This window comes from Caretta caretta, chromosome 2 (assembly GCF_965140235.1).
Source record: "Caretta caretta isolate rCarCar2 chromosome 2, rCarCar1.hap1, whole genome shotgun sequence".
In the NCBI taxonomy this organism is placed as follows: domain Eukaryota; kingdom Metazoa; phylum Chordata; order Testudines; family Cheloniidae; genus Caretta; species Caretta caretta.
The window spans coordinates 100520549-100543046 of NC_134207.1; the positions used below are offsets into that span (position 1 = coordinate 100520549).

General features: G+C 42.1%; 1 protein-coding gene across 1 annotated transcript in view; it reads right to left on the reverse strand.

The window, feature by feature from the left end:
• The window catches only part of LOC125632253 (lysine--tRNA ligase), a 35828-nt gene that overhangs the window by 4324 nt on the left and 9006 nt on the right, over positions 1-22498 (reverse strand). The window contains exons 3-12 of the mRNA XM_048840111.2: positions 19088-19253; positions 15841-15934; positions 14225-14411; positions 12692-12817; positions 8914-9033; positions 7876-8038; positions 7287-7460; positions 3609-3694; positions 2464-2549; positions 1454-1580 (exon numbers count right to left, since the gene is read on the reverse strand). Of these exons, the coding sequence (XP_048696068.1) occupies positions 1454-1580; positions 2464-2549; positions 3609-3694; positions 7287-7460; positions 7876-8038; positions 8914-9033; positions 12692-12817; positions 14225-14411; positions 15841-15934; positions 19088-19253 (1329 nt within the window). The remainder of the gene's footprint in view (positions 1-1453; positions 1581-2463; positions 2550-3608; positions 3695-7286; positions 7461-7875; positions 8039-8913; positions 9034-12691; positions 12818-14224; positions 14412-15840; positions 15935-19087; positions 19254-22498) is intronic.

A 22498-nucleotide genomic window follows, 5' to 3' on the forward strand; every position in this document is an offset into this window, starting at 1 on the left:
GTATTTCAAATACCTGTTCAGCAAGCCTCCAGGTGCTTGTAATTCGGTGGTAAAAGATGTGCAGTTCCAGCTGTATTTAGTGCTGCTGAATGTCCCAAGTAACACCCTGATATTCTACTGACAAGTGCTGCTGAAGCTACAGCATTTTCGGTCAGCCGGGAAGAGGCTGGTGTTTAGTCATTCAGTCTGGGTGGCTGTTGTCTCTCTCTCTCTCCTTGACCAAGTCACAGTTGTGTAGCAGAGCTGCAGTCCTTCTGGAGCTATATAAACATGTTCTTCAAATAGACCTACAATTAGCTTCTCCCCATGATAAAGAAGATCCTTAAAAAAATATATCATCACCTTAGCAGCAGCTCAGAAGGGCAGAGATTTGGTTGTGACTTATGAGTGAATTATTCCTTAGGCTGATGAGGGCAGGATACAAGATGGTCATTCACTATAGGAAAACCTGGCTTAAAATTCAGCTGTAGCGGAGCTCTGATAAACATTTTCAAACCTGTGGGGCAGAAGCCCCAAGCCTCCAGGAAATACTCTGAGAATTTAAGCGCTGAGGAAGGCCTTCTGCTAGACAATTCACCATGTAATACTAGTTACTTTCCAGCTCGCTAAAGTGTCCTTGGTGAGGCTGTTTGAGCAGGGAGGATTCTTAATCCCTGGATGTAAAGTTAGGAGATAGTTCAGGCACTTCCATAGAGCAGACTTAACTGAGGAAATAGACAAGGCATCCAGATGGTTGTACGCTCAGTCAGCACACTCCACCTCCAAGTCTCAGAATGGAAATGTGAGCCAAATGCAGCATCACGTGGGAAGGTCACACAAATACAGTATAGCTAGGAAGTCAAAAAGCTCAATATGATTTCTGCTGTGGACCCCTTAAAAAAAAAAGTAACTGGTAATGAGTGTCACGGGCCGAAAACATTCTGAAGAACTGACTAAGCACTACATTTAAACCTTCCCTTTGCAGCCAGTCACGAACTAGAAGCATTGGTACTAGCAAGAGAAAGAAAAAAAAATAGAAATTGAACATTTCTCTTTATAATTTGGGTTGTTAGAGAAAACCACTTTCCTGCCTTCTGAAAAAAGCTCATAACATGCGAAATAAATGTAGACAAAAATGTCTGTGGATGTGAAAAGAAAACCCATCTTTAACCATGCTTCTGTAATACCACAGGGTTTTAAAAGTCAGACAGATGACAAAAGATTCAAAGGATTTTTTAAATTATATCTTACCCAAACCCAATTGAAAGCAGATGAACGTTTAGATGAAAGCCTCCTCTGAGTTAAGCGCAGCAAATTTAGCCCAAACAATAATTCAGCTGCAGTGCAGAGAACATAGATCAGTTCAGCATTTGGCTCAACAACATATTGCCCTGTGGCTGTTAATTTTCAAGGCAAGAGCTTGCGTTCATTGCTGTTTTAGTTCATATAGTGTTGTAATTTTGAAAGATGTTACCTTCGATTGGTCCTTAAAAAGCTCTCTCTGCCTCACTGGATCATTGAGCTCAGTGTAAGCATTGCAAATCTCCTTCTCCATCACAAAGAGTTCAAAACGTTCACTCAGGCCTGTCTCTGAACGATGCCTGGTTAGAAAGACAAATCATGTGACACAATTTAACATTTTGGTGTCCTGCTGCAGATCGGGATCAAAAATTGCAATGAAGAGTTCAACCCATACAAACAATTTAGGGTTTTGACTTCATTTTCAAACATCTTTCCTCTAGTTCTGTAGAAAGCCACTTAATTATACCATATGCCACTTATTTTCTGAAGTAAAACTATTTCATACTTGTTATTAGAGCTGTGACAAGAAAAAAAAACTCACTACCAGCAAATTAGAGCCAAAACAGTGAAATTGTCATGGAAATTAAACATTTTTTTTTCTTCCCCTGAAGGAGAGAAAAGTGGTTGTTGCAGGGATGAAAAAGTGCTTGTGAAAATGGCTGTTTCCTCCAGAAAAATGTATCATGGATTATTTAAAATGGACTTTGAGACATATTTGCATCCTGGCCTTAACCAGACTTCCACTTTTGTGCCCTCAGTTTTGTAGGTGCAAATAAGTGTGAGCATAGTACAGGTAACAGACATCTATGTAGCTGGTTTCTGGGAACAATCACCTTACTTTGATATATTAATGCCCTAAATTACATGCACATAAACAATTGTTTGAAAATCTGAGTCCTATGTCCTTACGTACTGTAATTGTGACCGAGTGTGGGTCCATGAAACTAATGTATCTTGATGGGATTCATTTTGCTGGAACTCAAAAACCTCAACTACAGCGGCAGCAGCTGACTAACTTTTATACCATAGTATCACAAAACAATAATGAGAACAGAAGTCATAATTTAGCTTTCAATAGAAAAAACACTGTGATGAATAGATAGCTTTACTGAACCCTGAAATGAATTGAATACATGGTTAGCTCAAGTTTAAAAATCCAACACTTCCACTGAAGTTACATACCATTTAGCCAGAGGACTCATGATCTGGGGATGGTTGCAAATGAATGTGGGGTTGATGCAGGAAACTTCAATAAACTCACCTACCAACTGCAAAGAGACAGAGACTTCTGTTTTTTCCTTTTACTTGCATTTCATTTTTTTCTCAGTGTCATCTTATTATCCCAGATGGCACCAGTAGGATTTCCATTCATCCCAATATTTGAGAGATGATTCCAATTTTGTCAGGACCAACTAGTTTCAGGGATATTGGCAGGTCCTAAAACCACTTTGAAGGCTTATTGGAGTGGACATTGAGTCCATGCCCACTTTTGGGTCCAATTGGGAGAGGGAAGCTGACAGAAAATATGAGAGGGGATGAGGAGCTATGAGAGTTAACACTGAAAATACATTAAAGCAGTAGTAGAACCAGGAGAACAGAGTTCAAAGACTACTGGGTAGAAAGACTCAAAGATAAGAGTCACTTCACTGTATCAAAGATGGCAGTGAGTCTTCAGAGGATGAGAATGGAGTAAAGACCACACAATTTGATCACTGTGAGTACAGTTGAGGAGAAGTTAAGCTTCAGAAGAAGAGATATCACTATTTCTCCTCAATAGTGGGAACAAAAAGGAAAAAAGAAATCTATAATCCATTCTAATATTTTGAAGTTTTCAAAGCGATCTCAGGCAGTTAAGCACACAACTCACATTTGAAAAACCTCATCTTTAAAAACCCCAGCTCTAATCACTCTAGTTAGTTAGTTACTATATTATAGCATATTATATGCACTATGGTAAACCACAATGTACACACTGTCTAGGCTACTTGGAATGTTGTTAAACATACTGAATACACCAGAATAATTCTGAAATTACTGACATCTATTCAAAGCTAACTAAAACACCACTAAAAGATCTTCTAGAAGAATCGTATGATGAAAATATCTTTGATCAAGTTTCAGTAAAATCTCAGCCAAGTTTTTAATATAAGATATACATCTGTGATTTATATATACAGTATTATATATAAAGAACCATACAGAAATATGAATTGATGTCACCCCAATACACACAGCCTAGCATATTAAGATTTTAAATATTACATAACCAAACATTGGAAAATGTAGCAAAAATTATACGTAAGCGGGGAAAAAAAATACAAGAAAACCTTATCTAGAAGTCTTGCTGTAGTCCGAGGAGGAGAACATTGGATTCCCTTCTTCAAACATAGCTTGTCAAGGAACTGTTGGGCTTCTGTAAATGAAAATAATTATAACTGTGTGTCAATAAAGGAGCTCAGTTACGAATGAATTTTGTTTGCAGTGGAACAAAAGAAAGGTACATTTCCTCTCAACATTCAGTATCAACTGCTGCTTTCAATTTAAATTTTGACAAACAGAAAAATACAAACTCTGGAAACTGCCCAATAAATAAGCTTGTAATTGTCTCCATAAAGAAGATAGGAACAGGAGCTAGAAAAGCATAGTGTCAGGAAATTTAAAGGTTTCAGAGTAGCAGCCGTGTTAGTCTTTATTAGCAAAAAGAAAAGGAGGACTTGTGGCACCTTAGAGACTAACAAATTTATTTGAGCATAAGCTTTCATGAGCTACAGCTCACTTCATCGGATGCATTCAGTGGAAAATACAGTGAGGAGATTTATATACACACAGAACATGAAAAAATGAGTGTTACCACACACTGTAACGAGAGTGATGGTAACACCCATTGTTTCATGTTCTCTATGTATATAAATCTCCCCACTGTATTTTCCACTGAATGCATCTGATGAAGTGAGCTGTAGCTCACGAAAGCTTATGCTCAAATAAATTTGTTAGTCTCTAAGGTGCCACAAGTCCTCCTTTTCTTTTTGAGAAAATTTAAAGTTAGTGAAAAAAGTGTCAGATTTTCAGGCCAGATCTGTCATGTACACACACAAAAAAAAAATCTAATCATCCATCCACAGACCAAGTAAATCATAGGCAACAGCTTCCTCCAATTCCCTCCCCCCACCCCCGCCCCTGTAGAACTCTACCCGAGCGTGGAGGTCAGGGGAGACTGTGTAGGGCAATCTCCACTCCTATTCACTCTTTGTTGAGAATCTCAGCTGAAAGGACAAAGGTGCCAATTAAGATAGCAGTTTCTGCAATACCATATCCTATCCAAAAAGGCTCCAATTTATTCAGATAGGCCACTGCACCACTGTCACCTGATACAGAGACAACTCTCTTCTGTCACTTGGATTCCAGGCTCCATTTGAATCTGTGACTGAGCTGAATGACCCTATACCACATCACTAGTTCCCCAAGACAACTGAATTTCAGGGTTGGTCTTCCCTGCAGTGTTAGCTTGAGCTATAACGTGAGTGTTGCCCCTATCTGACTCCCGCCTATCAACAGAAATCTTAAGCTCCTGTTCTAGCTGGCCCATCAGGGGGGTGGGTTGAAGTCCGAGTGCTGCTGATGCTGGGGCAAGTAATGCTGGGAGGCGGGTAGGCAGAGAACAGCTACTCTGTGCTGCTGATACCAACTGTGCAGTTCATGTGTTATTTCACAGTGAGGCCACTCTCACTAGAGGTAGGCTAACTGGAGAGGCGTTAACACAAGTGTAGATAAGTGGAGCTGTCCTTGCACAATGAGTTAATTCCAATTCTCCTCTAGTTCCAGCATATGGCTCATGTTTCGGCTCCCTCATCTTAAATCATGTCGCCTGCTACATTCTTGAAAATAATAATAATTTACAGAATAATCATGTTTGTCCAACCTCCATTTAGAGCACAACTCCCTTTTATCTGAATCACAATTATGTTCCTCAGCTTTCTTAAGTTGCTGCCCCTAATTTACTTGACCTCCATTTATCCAAATGTGTTGTCCTTGCACTTTTTGGGATATAAACCAGGTTGTACTGCATTTGCAATCTTAATTGTCCAGTGATACCTCTGTGTTCCATTGAAAACTCTAACTTCAGTCATACTGATGTGTTTTAATAGCTCCCATGCATAGACGCTAAACACATGGCTGAATTCATCCTCAGAGTTCTGCTGTGCTTCATTACCGTTATGTGAGGAGAGGAGCTTGAGAGAACTGTAGCTTTGTATTCAATCTGTCCATTAGCCTGCACTTCCTAACACAAGCCAGTTGCAAACGGAGAAATATATCTATCCCCTAGACATGCCCAGTTGCTTTCCTTGCATAACGATGGACATTTAGATCAAGGGCTGTGTACAATTCTTATGTTTCCTTTTACACCACTGCTAGGTCAGAATGTGGGAGAACAAAAGTTAAAAGGGACAGGAAGCAATGACTGAGAATCCCAGGACCGCAACTAGAAAGGTGCTCTTCTGTCAGCAACCTTCCTGTACACCCCACTTACAAGAACCATCTGTATAAGCCATGACTGTTCCTCTCCCCCAGTGTACACTATGTAAGGTATCCTACAAAGACACTTTTCTCTTGTTCCTTATACTCTTCCCAACCACCCCTTCTTTTGCCTGAAGCTCACCTCTTCCCCACTACTCCAGGATTTCTGCCACCTCTCATCATTCCCCCACCATTCTCTAACAGCCACACCTGTATTTCTTCTCTCCCCTCTCATCCAGTGTTCCACCTATTCTTGGTCTTTTCTTTCATCCTTGGCTCACTCCTCTTATCGGCATAAGCTTTTATTCCCCTCCCCCCCCCCCATTAAATCTCATTGCACATGTGTTTCTATTCATGTTATTTCACACCAAACACCACTTTTTTTTTTTTTTTGGCTTAAAGAGTTAGCTCTGAACAGAGAAACCCATCCACCAAATGCTTCTAATAGAAGGAGGAAAGCAGTGTGAGCAAATAGCAGAAACTATTAACACCTCCTCCACTGGCTGGCATCTGGGAACTCTTAGCAGTGTTCACCAGCATCTCAAAATTTGTTTCACAGGAAAAGTTCTAAGAAGAATTGCTATTCCCTTTAGAGCCAGAAGCATGTGTCAAATAAGATGCACTGAGGCAGCTCCTCTTTCTTTTCCCTTTATTGGGGTATGGGATCCCTGCCCAAGAATATCACCTCATTCCTACCCAGGAGTTGGACTCCCCTGGCAGGAAGCCAGCTACTTCTTCATTCCTGCCTTGTGGCTCCTCTTCCACAGAGCTGGAATAAAGAGCCCCCTAATCAGAGTCCTCATATAGATATAGGTTACTTCACATAACATACACTGGTATGTATTCCTGATGCTACACCCTGGAGTGGACAGGAAGTAATTCATGCTAATATAATCATGCAAATTAAACGTGTGTGTTTGTGCAACCATATAAAAACCTTTTTACATTACTAAATCACTTTTCTTTAACACCAGAATAGCAACTCATCCCTTACTGAGGCCTATTCATATGCCAGGCCTGGCATGTTTGTAGTCAGTAATTTTTCACTGCAATACGAAAGTGTTCTCACATTTCCATCATTTAAATACAGTGGAACCAATTTTGCTCAAACTTTAAAAAAAAAATCATCTTTGGGCTGAAAGCAGAGAATAGAACATTCCTGTATCAAAGGAATATTCAAGAGAAAGGTGTAAATAAGTGGGGGGAAAGGGACTCTAAATGGAAAACCATACACTTTATGATAAATATTGGTATTAAGGTAGAGACACACACAGAGACTTCTTTCCTCACCATAGAGGTGAAACTTAACCAGGATGTGAAATATACTGTAACAGGAAGCGAGAGAATATCATGCAATTCCAAATCCTGTGAGACAAAAATTTCTTTACTGATCATTGAAATGTCAAATAACTTTAAAATGAAAATGTTTTACTACTTAATTCATTACACCATTCAAAATCCAGAGACAAGCCCAGACAGATTTAATGTACCCTTAGTATCCAGACTTTCTGGTGCTGGCATTTTTTCTCCGGTGACTTTCTCCAATTCTTCCATCATTCTCACTCGTTTAAAAGGAGGACTGAAGTCAATTTCTACTGCCTTTCCCTCAGGGCCATCCGGATGGTAAGTGATCTTGTAGTCACCTGTCACATGCTTCACCATGCCTTAGGGTAAGTAAAATGTGAGGTGTCAGAGAAGTCATCTTAACCTGATTGAATTCCTGGACTTTTACACAAGCAGCTGCAGTATAATTTGCAACATATTGTCTGGTATCTCTTGATCAGAACAGAGATTACCTGATAATTATATACAGCAATTTATTTGCAAGAGGGAAACCAGGGAAATTTTTCTCCTGTCCCCTCAGATCTTGTTCCCTGGGTCTAATTATTCAATATTATCCAATCAAGAATGTATTATCCCCCCTCCTCCCCTTTATATTTGTCAATTGCTTGCATTTTTATTTGGGAAATAAAAGTTATGTACATTTTCCCACAGCTTTATTGTCTTTGAGCGTCACCCAACCCAAACCATTGAAGTTACTCATTAGCGAATGTATACAGTCATCACCCAAGGACATACCTGACAGCAGCTGTTCAGTGATGTCCATGAGATCATTATAATCTGCATAAGCCATGTAGAATTCACACGTAGTGAATTCTGGATTGTGGGTTTGATCAATTCCTTCATTTCTGAACTGACGTCCAACTTCATATACCCTCTCCAGACCTCCAACTACTAGCATCTGGGAAAAAGATCCAGATATTCCCTAGTGACTTTCTTCTCTGGGGTGATAGGGGGAAGAGGATGGGGGGGAGGGGGGAAAATAATTCTACATTACAAGCGTCTAACAATGGATGATTAGCCATACTATTCACCATATGTTAGGTGAAACAGTATATATGGGGATGTGATCTTTGCCAGTTTTTCCTGCCAATTCTGTATTGCAGTCCTTCATTGAAATAATAAGAGCCAGCCAGTCTTGCAAGCCCTCTGTATATGCAACTCCCAGTGACTGCCTGTTGCTTTCCAATGGCTGGTTTGCTGTGGAAGAGGATTTACAGAAGGGGAGTCCTTAGTATTTGGGACTGAGAACCAATATATAAAACACAATCTAAACCCACTTTTTTTAAGAGATGTTTTGCAATTGGCAGGTATTTGCTTTTCTTAAGTATAAATGAACTGCAAATGTTACAGGCAGATCCATGAAGACTTGGGTAGCTTTAAATCATGCTGCAGCACCAGTGTGAGAGATATGATTCAATAACTCCTACCTATCCACAGAGGAATGACACTGATTCCTAAGCCAAATGGATATACTTAGTCATCACAGAACATTTCCAGAACAATCTGTCATTGCCAGCAGTACAATTTTTATTCATTTACATATATATTAAAAACATTAGTAATCTACTTACCTGTGAGAACCTCTTGATAGCTAGAAAATGAAGGCTATGTAATTCATATAACAGAATGCAAGTTTTTGGGCTTAACCTGTGTATAGTATTATACAGACAACACTAGAATGCAAAAATATATGGACAATCTTGTCCTGTGGGAAAGTGAGAGCATTGCATATCATTGTTAGGCACATAAGCAGACATCATACAGTTGCTGCACCTTGTGGTATAGTTCAGGAGCTATCCTCATATACAAGTCCATGTTGAGGTCATTGTGATGTGTGATAAAAGGTTTGGCTGCTGCACCACCTGCTACCATGTTCATCATGGGAGTCTCCACCTTCAAAAGAAGAAAGAGCTTAGATGTCTTTCTAAAAGATATTCTGAAGCTCAAAACAGAAGTTATTGGCTTGATGCAGGAAATATTGGGTGATGTTCCATGGCCGGTGTTATATACAGGGAGTTGCACTAAATGACCATAATGGTCCCTTCTTGCCTTAAAGACTTAGGCTCAGAGACTATCAGGGTTGGAAGGGACCTCAGGAGATCTAGTCCAACCCCCTGCTCAAAGCACGGCCAATCCCCAATTTTTTCCCCAGATCCCTAAATGGCCCCCTCAAGGATTGAACTCACAACCTTGGGTTTAGCAGGCCAATGCTCAAACCACTGAGCTATCCCTCCCCCTTATGAAAGAGCAATTCCCCTACAACATGCCGAGCAGATAAGAAGCACAAGGATGAACTAGAGACAGACAGACAGCCATTTAGATTGGAAACACATTACATTTTTCCACATGGATGCTTTAATGGGAGTTTGAGTTCAGCCTATTATAGTCAAGAAATAGATTAACTCTTCTAAACCATAATCTGTAAAAAGAGAGAAAAGTACAGTAACATCAGCGATACAAAATGATTCTCACCAATATTGCCACTAGTTTATGCTAAAAAGCAACCCTCCCCCAAAATGATTTGTCCTAATCATGACTCTTTTATTCACAAAAGTAAAAGGTGAATTTCTCACCCGCAGAAAGAAACTGTTCGTGTTTTTTCTGTAAATGTGCCAAATTCCTGACAGCACAAATCCACATTTTTGAATTTTGCACTAAAAAAAATGGCTTTGAAGGCCAAGATGTAAGGGGGCGGGAAGTAGAGACTTTTCAGTTGCAAGCACAATATTCTAGAACACTGTCACAGACGAGGACAGGACAAGACCCAGCTTCACTCTTTTTCCGATCCAGCACATTCTTAAGTACATGTGTAACTAAGCATTCAAGTAGAAGTAAGTATTGGCTTCAGAGGGACTACTCACAAGTTTGAATTTACACGTGTTTTTAAGTCTGTGCTGGATGAGGCCCTATATTCAGGTAACACTATAAGATGCATCTTTTTTGTTAGAACATCCCAAAAAAGAATCAGAATGGAAGAAAATTCAGTGGCACACTCAGAACTATTATCTTGGTCAGGGGTGGGCAAACTTTTTGGCCCAAGGGCCACATATGGAATTTGTATGGCAGGCCATGAATGTTCATGAAATTGGGGGTTGGGGTGTGGGCTCTTGCTGGGAGTGAAGGCTCTGGGGTGGGGCCAGAAATGAAGAGTTCACAGGGTGGGAGGGGACTCCAGGCGAGGCTGGGGATGAGGGGTTTGGAGGTGGGGGTGGGGGAGATCAGTCTTTAAACCATGATTTGTGGACTTCAATAGCTCAGATATAAGTGAGAGGTTTATCGCAGGAATGGGTGGGTGAGATTCTCTGGCCTGCGTTGTGCAGGAGGTCAGACTAGATGATCATAATGGTCCTTTCTGACCGTAATATCTATGAATCAGGGGTGCAGGCTCTGGGTGCCACTTACCTCAAGCAGCTCCCAGAAGCAGCGGCACGTCCCCCCTCCAGCTCCTACGTGGAGGCACAGCCAGACGGCTCTGCACACTGCCCTGTCTGCAGGCGCTTGGGGTGGGGGCAGCGTACGAAGCCCCGTGGCTGTCCCTACATGTAGGAGTTGGAGGGGGGACATGCTGCTGCTTCCAGGAGCTGTGCGGAGCGGACCCTGCTCCCCAGTGGGAGCGTGAGGGCCGGATTAAAATGTCTGGAGGGCCGGATGTGGCCCCCGGGCTATAGTTTGCCCACCCCTGATCTTGGTGATTAGAACTAGAAAAAGATACAGACTTGTCTTGGGGTAACATTTTCAGAAGTGCCTAAAGATGTGTCGACATTGCATCTGGGAGGTGCGATTCCTAGCATGAGTAGACAGACTTGCACTAGAGCCCTAAAAATGGTCGTGTGGATGTTGCAGCACAGGCAATGACTTGGGCTAGCTAGCCAAGCTCAGAGCCAGGGCTGGGAAGGCTTGGACTCAGGTGTCTAGCTCAAGCACACGCCGCAACTTCCACACTCCTATTTTTAGTGTGCTAGCTGGAGCTGAGCTAGTGTTACTTTTACTCACTAGGAATCCCACCTCCCAGACCTATGCTAACTGATTTAGGATTAGAGCTGGTTGGAAAGTCTAACAGAACGTTGTTGCAATCGGAGAATGCAGATTCATCAAAAATGTTGCACAGAGAAAGTTTGATTTTGATGAAGTAGCAATGGTACCCAGGTATGGTTCTGTCAGAACTGGGGCCATATTCTGGGTCTAGAATGGGATGAAGCCCAGCCCAGTTCTTCTGACTTCCACTGGCACAGATCACAAAAGACCTCCGAATTGGCACAGTAACTAGATGTGAATTCAGCATAAACTAACAACATGTACAATAACCTTCCAGCAACTAATATCTCTGTATATTCCATTGTGGTATGTTCATTTGAATTAACATGCTGCAAGACAACACTGACAAGATTTTATGTCCATGTTGTTTGAGTATGTGCCCATATACACAATGGAGGCACTTGTTGGGACTCCTTAATTATGTGTTGAGTTTTTAAACATATGCACACATACACAGTGTCAGCTGAGGGGCCCTAAAAACTTGGTGACCCCGAGGGCCACACTGGCAATTTGATGGCAGCCTGGAGACTACATCCAGGCCTGCCCCTACAGTCTTTATTGATTTCAATGTGAGCTTTGCCTGGTAAAGGACATGAATTACAGATCAGTATTTTAGAAACCAAACATACCTACACAATCATCACAGTAACGTGCACTTTAATAAGCAATATCTAACCATATGTCAAGAAAGATTGGTCTTTTTTTGCTTCACCACCGAAGAAAACAGAACCATTTGAAATGAATTTGCATCTGGCTGGGGAATCACTCCTCTCCATGGACCTCTCTTCTATGTATAAGACATGGGGAGTTGGAGGGAAGCTGCAGGCTCCATTTTAGAACTCTGTAGGCCACGCATAGCCTTCAGGCCACACTTTAGGCTTGCTATATATGGCACTATTACCTGCCTTCGAATTTTAAACACCAGGAACAACATGTATCTTTATGGAAGATATAACTGCCTACGAAACACCAATCAAACATACTTCGATTCATTTAGCATGTGAATATCCTTCACTTAGTTATTCAGATCAGTGCAAATCAAGCCTTTTCCAGTAATGAACAAGATACTTTTTATACCACGTAAGATGGTGTGATCTAGAGGAAGGAGGTCAGAAATGGAGTCAGGAGATACTGGCCTTGGGCGAGTCATTTAACCATTCTCTCTTAGTATCACCCCCTAAAGCATGGGGAATAGTTACCCACCTACCTCTGAGGAGTGCTGTGAGAATTAATGTCTGTACAGTGCTTTGAACACATATGCTAAAGTCTTCAAAAGCAGCTAATGATTTTGGGTGCTCAACTTGACACACCTTGAGAGAGATTGATTTTCAGGAAGCGCTGAGCATCCTGCAGCTGAAAACGAGACCCATTAAACATGTCTCAGGTTGAGTGAGCACCCAGAATCATGCATCACTTTTGAAAGCCTTGTCCATTAAAATATTAAAGTATCTGAATAATTATGAAACATGTCATAACATAATGCAACCATCACATCAATCATCTTCTCAGGCTGTACCTCAAGAAATCCAAGATTATCCAGGAAGTTTCGTAAGTAAGTGATAATTTTACTCCTGGTAATAAACTTCTGCCTCACAGAGTCATTCATGATCAAGTCTAAGTAACGTTGACGGTATCTGGTTTCCTACAAAGAATCACAAAAAATGATAATATAGATACTGATGAAGCACTGTATCCAGCTATTAAACCAACATTCAAAATTAAATCAAAATTACTACATAGTATGCATTTCTTTTGATTCAGATATTTCCCTCAGTAGGAAGAATAACCTGCATTCCTATTCCAGAAAGGAGCGAGAAGAAAGCAGATGTTATGACCTGCCAAACAGAAATCCAAATTAAAAAATAAAATCCCACATTTTTTTTTAAAATGAAGTTTATGTTTCAGTTTAACTGTCCCAAATTCTTCCTTTTGAAACATAACATTAACCAAGTGTAAAAAAAACAACACAGGGATGTATTTGTGGTCTAAGCATCAGCCTTGGCATACCTAGACTCCTTTGAACTGTAGATTCAAATTAGGCAAGTCTGACTCAGCCTTCACAGTAAGTATATTGAGTGCCATGAAGAACTCTGAGATGGGATCTTTTTGGGTACTGTAGCAAGCTTCATTTGGGGGCCATCAGGCCTAGTGGTCAGGCCATGGCCAAATTCTCTCTCTCTCCGAGTCTTGGGACTATTGTTCTGGGCAGTCCAGAGGGCCCAGCAGCCAAGTCACAGTTCATTGTCCCCTGAAGTCCTCTGGGATCTCTCAGGTGGCTGAGGGAGAAGGGAAGTATAGGGGGACCTAGGCCCTCGTTCTCCACCATGTCCCATCTGGGGGCTCAAGGGGAGAGAGGATGGGGTGGCTCTGTCCCTTCTGGCTGCCAATCCAGATTAGCCTCCTCTGGGCTGCTTTCTACCTTCACTGCAAGCAGAAGGCTGGGGCCATGCCCCAAACTGAAGGGAAAACAAAAAGTCTCAATAATTCAGAGCCCCAGATGGTGGGAGATGGGGCCTTCCCAACTCAGAGTCCAGTTGTTGCTCCTAGTCAAAGAAAAGGGGGGGGGAAGGTGGGAAGGGGGTGTCAGGCTTCCAGCCAAGTCTTACTCACAGAGTTTCGTCCTTTCCCTGTTGATTGCTCTGCCTCAGTGGATACAGTCTGTCTGCCTTCCTTTAGGCTGCCCCTGGCCCCCCATACTCTATCAGCTTTGTTTGGAAATAACTGCCCAAATATCCTTGTATAAAATTGCCCCTTCCCTCTCTGTACAAGCTGGCTTCTGCCCTCCCGCACTCCAGTAGTGGCTGAAATTCAGTAATGGCGTTTGCATGCATATTCTTCATAAAGCATTTTGTGGCAGTTTGGGCTGAAAAGTGTTATATTAATTCAAGGTATGATAATGAGATCCATAGCTTTTTGTTTAAACTGTACAGACAAAAACAGGCCAACATGAATTTACCTGTACAAAAGAACCAAAAGTAAATCCCATGGAACAATTGCTTCCAGGCAGCTACTGATGGGCTCCCCAGCCATTGTCCCTGACTGAAGTTACCTGCTCTTTGAATCCATAATGAAGATGAGGCAGCATATGCAAGCATGGTGACAGCAGCGTTATTTCTGTAGCTATGATGCTAAGTTCTCCATGCTTGGTTCGCCCAGGATATCCCAAAACTCCTATGATGTCTCCTCGCCGCAGCTTATCTATGGTCTTAGTGAAAAGGTCTTCAGACTTAAAAAATCTGACAAAAAGAAGCAGCTGACTTAGAAATGTAGACTCCTTTCCAAACCATTAGTTTTCTGTCTAAGGTAGAAAATAACTTTTAGCAGTTAGGATAATTTTTTACAAGGATGGTTTTAGTTTAAGATATTTCTTTCTTGATTGAAATATAGTTATTTATGGTTATTGAGGGTACATATAATAGATTACAATAATAATTTAAATAAAAAGTCACCTAAGTGAAGTACACTATGAATTTACACTAGTAACTAACTGCTTAAATGTGATTGAAAAGATCAGTCAACTTTAACTACACTACCCAAATTTGAATTATATTGCATTTTTTTGCCCCTTGATACTGTAACTATTCAAAAAAAGGATTTCTCCACTAAACCACTGGGTTGGTTAATAGAAATTAAAATCATCATTTTCGGAATGTAAGCAATCAAAAAAATAGATAGACAAGTACAGCAAATAGCCACAAAGATTCTTTCAGATTTTCACATGCATTCACTTTGACTATGTTCACATCCCTTTTGTATTTGATCTCTGCCAATAGTCTAACATGTTTTCTTGCAGGAATATTTGCCCAACTAGAACATTTTAAGGGAATATTGCAGAAAGCAAATTTCAAATTCCTATTCCCAAGCACACGCCAGAAAACTGGATTTTATAAGAGTCACACTTGCATTCAGGAAACACATCCTCAACTGGGATAAAGCAGCATAGCTCCTTTGACATCCAATGTCTGATTTACCCCAGCTAAGGCGCTACCTCCCCCGTATGTGTCCAATCAAAATAGAACATCACAGCAAACAGTTCAAGAACAACAAACACGTTGAAATCTGTTAGAAATCATTTGCTGAATGTTTGCATGCTAAGTGTGAACAAAGGTATAGACCCTAATCTGTTGCTGTAGAATTCATGAGCAGAAAAGAGCCAAATAAGACTAACAATTATTCACAACAAATAGTTTGCCCAGCCAAAGAGTAAAAATGCTTAGCCTTTAATTAGGCTATGGTTAGAAGCCCATTGAAGTGAGTGGGGAGACTCATCACATCAGTGTACTTTGGGTCACCCCTATAGAGCTTTATTCCTTTTGAAGCATTGTGCAAATATTAACTAATTAAGCTTCCTAGGAACTGCTGAGCAGCTGCTTGGAAGAGCACCATCAATAAGGGGTTAAAACCACAAAGTTCAGGGTAGTTTGGATCTGGATCTGAATTTTAGGTTTGGACCACAGAAAGGTTTGCTTACTTCTAACACTGAACAAGGAACTCCATTAGAATAAGGTAAACAGCTTTATTCCTAAAGCTACTCTCTCTCTCTTTCTGCTTCACTGCAAAGCTTCTGCCAGCAGCCTTCCCAGGCTCCCTGCAACAGATTTAAAGAAGCAGTGTGTACATGTGTATATATAGGCTCCACATTATTCATAAGTAACATTTACTCACTTAGCATTGGCCATAACTTGTAATTTAAATCCATTTCCCCGGAGATCATAGAAGAAGAGCTTTGCACCAGCAGATCTCTTGGCATGAATTCGTCCTGTAAATAAATAAATAAAATAGAGGGTTTTTTGGTGATTTATCTACAAGCAACCTGCTGGGAGAATTCCATGTCTAGCGACTAACCCGAGTGCTTCAGACCACAGGTGTCTGTATGGATGAGCTGGGGTTATCCAGCCTTTTCTTTCTTTGGACTATTTGGTAAGAGAGAGACCATCTCATTGACCCATCTCCCCACCCAGAACCCCAGTTTGGACTACCAGAAAAGGCTCTGTTGAGCACTGGCAATAATCAGAATATAGTTTGAGAACTTATGATGTAGAGTTGCAAAGCCTGAAAATAATTATAGGAGAAGTGTATGTCTAGTGCCACATTCTATTAGACATTAGGATTATTCATAATCACAGAGCAGACTAAGTGCACTTTCCAATCAAGGTGCAGGATTTTGAAATTCTCTGTTCTAATATAGGGCTTGATCTATTTCTTGGATAACTTCAAAGCAAGAGACGATTACAGTGGTTAGCAGCCTCCTGTGAGAGGACACCTGCATGCTCATAGAGAGTTTCAGAGATTTCTCGAAAAATGAAGAAGATTGATATCAGTGACAGACTGTCCGGCTCATGATTTAGAACAAATACACTCTTCCGCACGATACAAAGGAGGCGATACTAGAATCGGTGCAGGTGATGAATGCAGGAATAACTGATCTGCTTCAGATATGACTAACCCAAACCTTCAATCAAAACTGAAGACAAGTTTTTGTTTTGTTTTGGAGTGGGACTTATTTTTTTAAAGGAATTCTCTCTTTTTTGTACCCCTGTACTTCCTGCAGCTGCTCTTAGTTCCAGGGAGGGACCAGTCCACATGACATGACCAGGGATTGAGTGGAGGACAAAGGTGGCTTAAACTTAATTTTGCATGCCCTTGCCACTGCTAACCTGAGCACTCCTCAGTCACAGTTCAGGATTCGGACCCATAAATCCAGGGAGGGAGGTCAGGTTACTAGGTATGACTCACACCTCAGCTTCAACTCATAAATCCTCCTGCCTCAGGACATAAGGCAACCCCTAACTAAAGTTGGCCATGAAGGAACTTTCCCTGGGGCAAATTATTCTGTAACCATTTTCATTACCATTTTTTCACCTTCCTCTGAAGCAGCTGTTACTGCCAGAAACAGGATACTGACTAGATGGACTACTGATCTCATCCAGTATGACACCTCCTGTGACATTATACTTTAACCATCTGTGCTGACAGCCATGCTTCCCTTCAGTACACAAGCACAATCAAGATGGCAAGGAACACCATGGGGCTGATCCCTATGGGACCATCTCAAAATTCCAGTATCAGTTTATAGTCACTCTCTAGTTAAGATATGCTGTGTAACCTTGGGCAAGTCCTTTAGTCTTTCTTTGCTTCAGTTTCCACAGCTGTAAAATCAGTAGAGTAATACTTACCTACCTCAAAGCAGTTTTATAAAGCTAAACGCATTAGTCTGTGAAGTGTTCTGAGAGTCTCAAATATTATAGAGCTACATATTACTCTAATTAATGTAATGGTTTAAGATAGCGTGGCAGGCATCCAGTTTTTGACCTGAACACCAAGTCGAAAAGGGACCCTGGTGGCTCCGGTCAGCACCACCATGGGCCGCTAGAAGTCCAGTTGGCGATGCTGGGGGGCTAAGGCAGGCTAGTCCCTACCTATCCTAGCACCGTGCTGCACCCTAGAAGCGGCCAGCAGGTCCGGCTCCTAGGCGGGGGGGCCACAGAGCTCCTCACGCTGCCCCTGCCCCAAGCACCGGCACTACACTCCCATTGGCCGGGAACCACAGCCAGTGGGAGCTGGGGGGGGGGGGTAGTGCCCGCAGGCGAGAGCAGCACATGGAGCCTCCCGGCCCCCTGCCTAGGAGCTGGACCTGCTGCTGGCCACTTCCAGGGTGCAGTGTGGTACCAGGACAGGCAGGGAGCCTGCCTTGGCCCCGCTGCGCCACTGACTGGGAGCGGCCTGAAGTAAGCCTGCGCCCCAACCCCCTGCCCCAGCCCAGAACCCCCTCCCACACCCTGAAACCCTCATTTCTGGCCCCACCCCAGAACTTGCACCCCCCCACCCAGAGCCTGTACCCCCTCCCTCACCCAATGCCCTTGCTCAGCCTGGAGCCCCCTCCATATTCTGAACCCCTCGGCTCCACCCCCCAGCCTGGAGCCCCCTCCTGCACCCAAAGCCCCTCATCCCTGACCCCACCCCAGAGCCCACACCCCCAGACAGAACCCTCACCCCTTCCCGCACCCCAACCCTCTGCCCCAGCCTGGTGAAAATGAGTGAGTGAGGGTGGGGAGAGTTAGCGATGCGGGGGAGGGTGGGGGTGGGAAATGAGGCAGGGCCTCGGAGGAGGGGCAGGGTAGGGGTGCTCAGCAAGAAGGAAGTTGGCAACCCTAGTTTAAGATTTCTGCAGACATTGTCAAAGAACACTTTCTACTCAGCCTTATCCAAGGCTCACTTAAATGTATTTTGACAAAAACCTGTTGTAGCATAAGCCAGAGACCTCCTGTCAAATTCAGATAGGATTTTGGTTATCTGCAATTTGCAGTATCACCTAAATAGCACAGAAGAACATTAAATTTCAGAAAAAGAGTCCTCATGAATATAAGGAGTACTTGTGGCACCTTAAAGACTAACAAATTTATTTGAGCATAAGCTTCCGTGAGCTATAGCTCACTTCATCAGATGTATATACGTGATGTTGTCACCTTCAACAGTAACAGCAGGTCTTTAAGGATGAAAGACTTAGTAAACTTAACTTCTATTTAAAAGGAAAAAAATACTATGTCCAAGTTTATGTTGTTCCCTGGCTCTCTACCCATTTGCAGAGATTTTCAGATGCTGGTTTTTACAGGCTAAGTCCAAGCTATCTCAGAGACTGCTTGATGCCCAGAACCAGATAGCTTAATGGACATTAGCATTAGAGAAATAGAGTAAAAAGCATGTGGTCCTCTCCGAAATCAGAGCAGATGACATTTTGTTTTACTTTTGTTGTATAGTAGTACATAATCTGAAAAGACACACAATATGACCAAGTAATTGGACCTCATTCAAATGTATGCTCTACTGCAACTCACCCTTCCATATGAACAACTAATAAATAAAATGGGGGCTTTGGGAGCAATTAGAAATTACTAACCTGTCATGTACTAACCTGCCAGAGATAAGTGTTTGTCAGGAAGTTGCTCTCCATTTCCGAGGAAGCTGAATTTGGCAAGGAATTCAGCAAGTGTCGTATCTGCATGGAATTTGTGTGGGTAAGGCTGTTCCCCTTTTTCTTTCAGCTGCTGGACAAAACCACTTCGAATCAAATGGTATTGCTGCAATGAAGATTTGGAGCAGAGTGAAGGACTTACAAATGATCTATAGTCCAGTGTCAATAGTATAACTTTATATTATGTGCTGCAATATGAACTATTATTATGAGGGGGGCTGGTAGCAGCTCCTATTATTAAAGTTCCATGATACTTCTCATTATAAGACCTGGTTTTCAGTTGCTTATAACTTTGCCACACGTTAACTGTTCGGGTTGCAGTTTTCCCGTGCCAAGTGTCTGCCTCAGACTGAATTGTTTTTTTAAAGATTTTCAGCCAAAATGGTTTGGCTGTCTCTGAGAACAAGGCTAGATGTTGTTTGGCTAAAACATGTTAAAAAATTCAGATGAGCTTTTCTTTGAAAAGCTATAGTATCCCCATGCTTGGGAGCAGGGAACTAGAAATCTGGCTGCGGGAGGCCTGTGTGTTAGGTATGTGCTATTTGCCATCCCCACAAAAATCTGCCAGAGTGTGGCCAAGTTATAAGCCCTTGAAAAATATTGCCGTTTGTGCATGCTGCTTAGATTTTAGCAGCTACAATTCCCTGCCGATGCGGTCTACACTGGGCATGCTGCAGCCTGGCACGGAGCAGGACTTCCTCTGAACTTGCAGCTCTGGGCTGCCATGGGCTGTGCTGCATCTCCAGTTCCAGACACCAGAACGGAGAACAAGGAACCTGTCTCTCCTGTGCTCTCAGTGACCCCCCTACGTGGCCCAGGCAGCATAGAGGAGGAAGCCATCAGAGTTGATTACACAGGGGAGAAAAGCTGAACCTGCAGGGAGGAAAGTGCAGATGGGGATAGGGAGCTGGGGGGGAGGAGAGACTGGCTTGTCTAAACTTAAAATGCTACAGCAGCGCCGCACAGCATTTCAGTTTAAACGCTACCTATGGTAATGGGAGGATTCTTCCATCAACCTAGCACTGTCTACACGGGGACATAGGTTAGCTTAATTTTGCCACTCAAGGCTATGGATTTTTCACACCCCTGAGCGCGGTAGTTACGCCAACCTACTCAGTATAGATTAGGCCAGAGACTCAGAACCAGTTGGAAAGATGTGAGACATGACAGAACTGATGAGGAGCCAGAGTAGATGGGGCCTGGTTGAATCAGGAAATGAAATCAAGAATGGATAGTGAAGAAGGCTGACTGTAGGATCCATGTCTCATTTGTTGCAGACGTTGGAAGGTGTTTAGTGAAAGAGAAAGGACAGTCTCATGGTTAAGGCAGTTGAATGCTGCCCTGGAGGATTGGATTCTATCCCTGCCTCTGCCACAAAGTTCCTGCGTGATTCTGGGTGAATCACTTAAGCCAAACTTTCTCCAAATCAGAAACTCTTAAGAGAACCTACCCAACAATCAGCAATATTCAAAAGCAGGTAAACAAGGAGCAATTTTTTTTCGTCAACTAAAGCTTGACATGCGAAAAGAAGGGTAAGCTCTTTGGGGCAGGGATGGTCTTTTATTGTGTGTGTGCGCGCACACACAGGGCCCAAAACAATGGGGCTCCAATCCCAGACTGAGGCCTGTCAGTGCTACTGTTTAACACAAACAAATAATAAAATCTGTTACATGAAATTGAGAATTATATGGCAACAAGGAGAACTGGTCACCACATGCCTTCTTCCTGCATATGTTACCAAAAACAGGAACTTTCAGCCATCAGCCTCACCCTCCTTGACCGAATACCAAACAAGAAGGATGATAGCAATGTGTTAACTCCACTTCTTTCTGATTCTAGATGATTCCGTGGCCAGTCCCAGTTTACACAGTGGTTTCCAAAGCAGCACAATCAGAAATAATTCTGGGTCCTAAAAATGACCGCTTCTCATATGACAAACTACAAACATTTCAGAAGCTGTAACGAGCTAATCTTGGCAAATTTAACACTAGCGGGTGCGGCTAGCCATTTGTTCTAATACAGGCACAGACATTGACCTCAACTGAGTTATGTCAATTTACACCAGCTGAGAATCTGGCTCATAGTTTCTTAAATGGTAGTTTCAGTTTGGGAGCAATTGAATAATTTATCTTGACATTCTGTCTAGATCTATCCACCCTGCTTCTCTATCCTCATGCTAACTGGAATTTGAAGTGAGACAATATTTGGAGACACAAATTGCTAGATAATAGGGTCTCCATAACACTGAGAAACTCCTTGGCATATACTGATTCAAGGTATTTCTAATTCTGATAAAGATAAGGGATATTGCCATCTACTGGTCTCTTAAGCAAGCTGCACCATGGAATCGCTTTCCTCTGGTAGGTATCTATCCTTTGATCATCATTATTAAACATGTATGTTATAGCCTATTCCTGCTTCCTACTTATTTTAGTAATAAAAGGCCAAATTCTCAGCTGGTGTAAATCAATGGAGCAACACTGATTTAAATCTGTCAAGGATCTGGTTTGAGAGAGAGAGAGATCAGATGTCTGAAGTTGGTCTCTGTGTTTTATATACACATAGATGAGCATACTATTTTGAGTTTAGAAATACACAGGATTACCCTTTTAGCATGCTGTTTTTCCATATTTTCAACAATTACCAGGCTCCCACTCCTGTAATATGCCTGAGCTAGCATACGTCTGCAGTTCATCAGAATAAAGAACAGACTGTTTTGCTTCAACAGAGGACTTTGGAATTGATTTATAGGCTGGATTAAACTTTCCCCTTTGATGGCTATTGACTTGATGCCCGGCTATAAATCATACGTGGAATCACAAGATTGCAGTTTATACAATCGGTTGCTAATTTGCTAAGAATCAACAGCAGTGGAAATGGAAGTGAAACCCTTTATTATTAAGGCCTCCACAAAGAGGGACTTCACATGTTAAACTCAAAATACTAAGATAATTGCAATCATTCAGCTGGCCTACTGTTTGAATTTACCTGAGAGTTGCTGCTTAAATGTCTCCTGTGACATCAACCATCTGTTTGGCAGTAAGGAACACTGGACAATCTATTAAACAGCAGTGGGATTCAAAGGAAAGGATAGAGCCCTTTTGAAGGTTTTACTTTTGAAACTCCACGCCTTTCCTAAAAACTAGTTAAAAAAAACAACATAACAGGGAGTATGCAGTGTTGTTGTAGCCATGTTGGTCCCAGGCTATTAGAGACACAAGGTGGGTGAGTTAATATTTTATTGGACTAACTTCTGTTTGAAACAAAAGTTTGAGCTTACAGAGAGAGGAACCCAGTATCACCTGAAAAGCTTGTCTCTCTCACCAACAGAAGTTAGTCCAATAAAAGATA